Below are 4,842 nucleotides of genomic sequence, written 5' to 3'. Positions count from 1 at the left end.
AACACTTTTGTTGACGCTTTTAATCAATGTTTCTATCTTTTTCTTACATTTTTTGTCCCTTTTTTTCAATGTTTGTCACTTTTTTTGACGTTTAACACTACGTAACACTAAATTATTAATTTTAGTTTGCAGCTATTTTTGGAATTTATGGTCAGTAAACCTCATTTATAAGAAATTATACCTAATGTTTGAGTTAGAAAAGCAGAAACTAGGAATTATTTCGACTAAAATTAAAGGAATGGATGTTGATGGATAACCACAGACTTGAATAAGTCAACTTTTACTCAATACTATTTCAAAACCACTTCAATTTTTTTTCAAATGCTATAAAATTGAATAAGACGCCCCAAAAATGATGAAAGTAGAGATCTGCACTTGCCAAAGAGCGTTGTGCGGAATCAATCATGTTATTTTGGGGAATTAAAAAGAACATTGATATGGGAAAACGGGTCAATTTGACCTGAGGACAACATGAGGGTTAAAGAAGGAAGTAGCTTCCCTGACACGCCGCAATAACGGGCCGGTTACGTCTACACAGGCGTCTGTACAGCCTCAACAGGGGTCGCCATTGTTGTTTATGTGTGTGTGACGTCAAAAATTAGAACTGGGAGTACAATGATCTGGTACGAGTTCACGGGTAGTTGAGAGAGCGAGGCTCGTGTTCACAAACATTGATTGAACTTCCCTATGCCATGGAAATAACATATTGCTGTTATAGTACCATAAAATTGGGTTTGAATAAAGTGATACTTTTTAATTATCAAGACAGACTGTTTAACCCTCAGCTGTCAATTTTCAACTACTTAAAATCCAGGCAGCAAAATTATACTTATATGTAAACAAGCTGCTATTTTGTATGAATACATAACATGTAACAACAAACTTTAGACGCTACACAATTGCATATAAAGTTGTTGGAAGGACACAAGTGGGCATGAATAGATACAATTTTGCAGGGGATGTGTGACATAGTGTTACAACTTCTGAGACACACACGGACAAATTCCACATGTGTACGTTGCTAGCTAGCTAAAGCTAACTGTGCAATTGGCTATTTGGGGAAATGTCTAGCAGTAAAATGTGCACGAACCTTTGTCTGAACAAATCTTGATAGCTCAATAGAGTGTGGACAAAACCAACTGACAAATCCTGTTAAACTATTATGGTGCAACACTTTAAATCCCGACCTCTGCTTGTACAGTTCTCCCCAGATCCCACTTCAGAGTACTTTGTCGCGTACCCGCACCGGTATGGTTTCGTTTTGGACGAACTCCATAGGTGTCGGCAGGAAAGCCCATTCTTGGTTCTTATGATCCCAGTCGCACCCCACAACAGAGAAGCCCGTGACGTAATCCGCAACACGTGGGGCAAAGAAACTACTGTGCTTGGCAGAGTGGTCAGCCACTACTTCCTGCTGGGACTGTCCAAAGAAGAAGATGGGACAGAAACCATTAAGGAGCAAGTGAGTGGATTTTTTTTTTTTCAATAATTGAATCCTAATAATTGAGTCCTATCTATCCCTTTCTACTTTGAAAAAAACATACTTAGACATTCCAGGGGTCCTTTTGGGGGGAAAGCAAAGTGAATTTCAGTTCTTGCTTTTTTGCAAAACAAAGAGGCCAGCGTGAGAATGAGCTACAGCAGATGCTTCGGAGAATGTGAAACTCACGAGGTAATCAGAGCAGAGAAATTGAGGTTGAGGTGTCAGATTAGAGCGGCAGCCAAACAAAATGCACTTTGGAGAGCTGTGGGGTTATGGGTACGATTTTGGGTTGGTTAAACTGGTTTGTGTGTACTGAATGCTGTGGCGTGAGGACAACCTACAGCATTCGTGATTGCTGTCTCTGTCTCCGACTGCATTGAAACATTAGAGCTGCACTTATACATATTTTGTTTATCTTAAAGGATCCAATCAGGATGTGTAATGTGAAAGCAGTGACAAACTCACAGCTAACTAGTACTATTACCTTTGCAGTTCCCCTCAGCCATGCATGGACCATGTTTAAAGTGTAACAACACATAAACCAACAATACACTTCTATTCAGAGATTCAAATTGAGCTTTTCGAGTTCTAATTTGTGAGAGGATCTTTTATGGTCTGGCAGAAAAGTACTTCATTTCATCACTGAAAGATCTGACTCATGTCTGGTTGAGGCAAAAAAAAAGAGTAGTAGATAAAGACAAAGCTTCCTTATGACAAATAATACTGAGTATTTCACTAAGCTGTGTGAACCATTTGAGGGTTTGGACCAGCCTGCTAAGTAAATGTCTAATCTAAAGTATCTCCAAATTTGCTTCTGGGGTATATCATATTGCTCCTTTAGCTAAGTGAATGATTTAAGTATAGGACTACCATACATATCATTTAAAGTACTTTTTTCGGCCTATTTTTTCCCAAAAAAAGAAAGGGTCTCATATTTAAAGGGAGCTTTGGATTAAGCCATAACTATGTCAATGGGAACAAGGATCTGATGTACTGTATAGGTTACAGTTATGGTCCATGTCTTTCAGTTTGGGTTTCCGGGCCAGTGACTTTGTTTCAGTGTCACCGCTCTCGTTTACCCTGTAGCAATAGTTGTGTGAGAGAAAACTCAGCATAAACAGAGCCTGGCTAGCTGTCTCAATTTACCCTGCAGAGATCCGAGGAGCAGTCAACCACACGCCTCGGAGTCCCCCGGAGTTTACAACGCCAACACAAAGAAAGCGAAAGGAAACAGACACACATGCATCTGGCGGAATTTCAATCCAGCAATCCCGGAAGTGGAACGTCATGGATATAGTCAACCAGACACATGACTCAAAATGAATGCTAATGTTGCTCAGTATCAGCTGGAGGTGTGATTAGACAACTGGTTGCTAACTTGTTTCTGGCGTTGCCAAGCAGGGGCGTAGCATGAAATTCTGGACCCCATAGAAAGGCATTTTCTCCGGGCCCCTCTCCGCATTCACAGCTATTCATTCTAGCTTCTTTTTGGGCTCTCCTCACATGAGGGACCAGGGTACTCGGTCCCCTTTTTCCCCCCAGTCCAACGCCCCTGTTGCCAAGAAATTATTAAACTGCTGCTTCAAATTCCACTCCGGTCCTAAAACAGCTACACTGGCTTCCCATTTCTCACCGGATCACATACAAAATCCTGGTCCCCACCTACAAAGCCATACACCACCTTGCCCCGTCATACCTCACTGTCCTCCTCTCCCCCTTCCAACCTTCACGGTTCCTCAGATCCACCTCAGCCGGTCTCCTCTACGCCCCCAAGTCAAAGCTCCGCAGTTCTGCTCTGGAACTCCCTCCCCCATGAGATCCGCATCTCTGGGTCCCTCACCATTTTTCAGTCCCGTCTAAAGACCCATCTCTTCTGTTCTGCCTATCCTTAGTTTTTTTTTTTTTTTTATCTTATTATATATATATATATATATATATATATATATATATATATATCTACTGTTTCTAGTCTGTAAAGCGACTTTGAGCTTGGGAAAAGCGCTATTCAAATTCAATTTATTATTAAATTAACTCTCCTATCTCTACCTTTGTAGGTGTTACAAGAAAGCCAGACACATCATGATATTCTCCAGAGTGACTTCTTGGACAGCTACAATAACCTCACTATTAAAACCATGGTCATGTTCGAATGGCTCAGCTCCCATTGCCCCAACACCTCCTACGCCATGAAGATCGACTCGGACATCTTCCTCAATATCCGCAACCTCGTCGACATGCTTTTGAAAGCCCCCCGACATCTCTACATGACAGGTATTGTGGCAAGGGGCGCTGCCGTTCTCAGAGACCATAACTCCAAGTGGTATCTCCCGGTGTCTGCCTTCCCTGAGTCTAGTTACCCACCGTATGCCCTGGGACTGGGCTACGTGTTCTCGCTGGATTTACCCCAAAAGATACTGGAGGCGTCTGCTCATGTTAAAGCTGTTTACATTGAAGATGTGTATGTAGGACTGTGTATGAGGCATTTGGGAATCTCACTGACAGATCCTCCTCATGGTAATTTGTTTAGGGCGTATATGCCTAATGAGGCAAGCAACTGTTACTGGACCTCTGTCATCACAACGTTGCTGCAGAACTCTAACCAACTTTCAGATGCATGGGGAACTTACCAGACTCAAGCACAAAGTGGCTGTTAACGTTTTTTTTCCCATGCCAGACAAAAAAAACGATGTAACTGCATGGCCCTGTTGCACAACCCAGCAGTTACAACACCACTCACTTTACATCATAAAGTGCTGCCTTGATGATATTTTTTTTCCATCTTTGAAATACGATGGTGACTTTTGACATCTATACAACCGAGATAGTGAGACTGATATACATTTTCTGGCTGATCTAAATGGGTTTATATCTTAGGTGTTTGCAAAGGTTGCACAAATGATTGTAACTATGTCATTAATGTCAAGATTTTAAAAAATAGTAATGCATAAGCTTGCGTGACTGACTTTTACCAGGAAACTTCTCTTTGAGGAAGAGGTCAGCCTCACACTACCGCTGCATAACTCATTAGACAATTTACACAGTCTGCTGCTGAACAGCTGTGGTTATTACAACTCTGGAGTCATCTGAATAACCACGACATTAATGGCATTGACTGTCAAGAATACCAGAATATTCACCAGCAGATTATGCATAGTGGCAGCCTCGGCTGAAGACAGAAGAGCATGATAGCGTCACTGACTATGGCGTGAAACATATTTTACACCGTCTTTGCGGTTGTTCCAACTAAGGACATCTGAGATCTGATAATAAAGTGAGGATGTGTTTGCTGAGCGAGGAATCAGTGTGAAAAACTTTGCGTACCTAAACTTAGGTACTGTTTTGACTCTATGTTCTATGCT

At 41.6% G+C, this 4,842-nt stretch overlaps 1 protein-coding gene across 2 annotated transcripts in view; it reads left to right on the top strand.

Moving 5' to 3' along the window:
* LOC116685975 (beta-1,3-galactosyltransferase 2) overlaps positions 1-4,799 on the top strand; it is an 8,756-nt gene extending 3,957 nt beyond the window's left edge. For both annotated transcript variants that reach the window (XM_032510907.1, XM_032510908.1), the window contains exons 3-4: positions 1,202-1,462; positions 3,538-4,799. In XM_032510907.1, coding sequence (XP_032366798.1) covers positions 1,202-1,462; positions 3,538-4,137 — 861 coding nt within the window. In that variant the 3' untranslated portion in view covers positions 4,138-4,799. The remainder of the gene's footprint in view (positions 1-1,201; positions 1,463-3,537) is intronic.
* Positions 4,800-4,842: the final 43 nt, after the last annotated feature.

The sequence above is a fragment of the Etheostoma spectabile genome, unplaced genomic scaffold (assembly GCF_008692095.1).
Source record: "Etheostoma spectabile isolate EspeVRDwgs_2016 unplaced genomic scaffold, UIUC_Espe_1.0 scaffold273, whole genome shotgun sequence".
NCBI lineage: Eukaryota > Metazoa > Chordata > Actinopteri > Perciformes > Percidae > Etheostoma > Etheostoma spectabile.
This window is presented reverse-complemented; position numbering and strand designations above follow the sequence as displayed.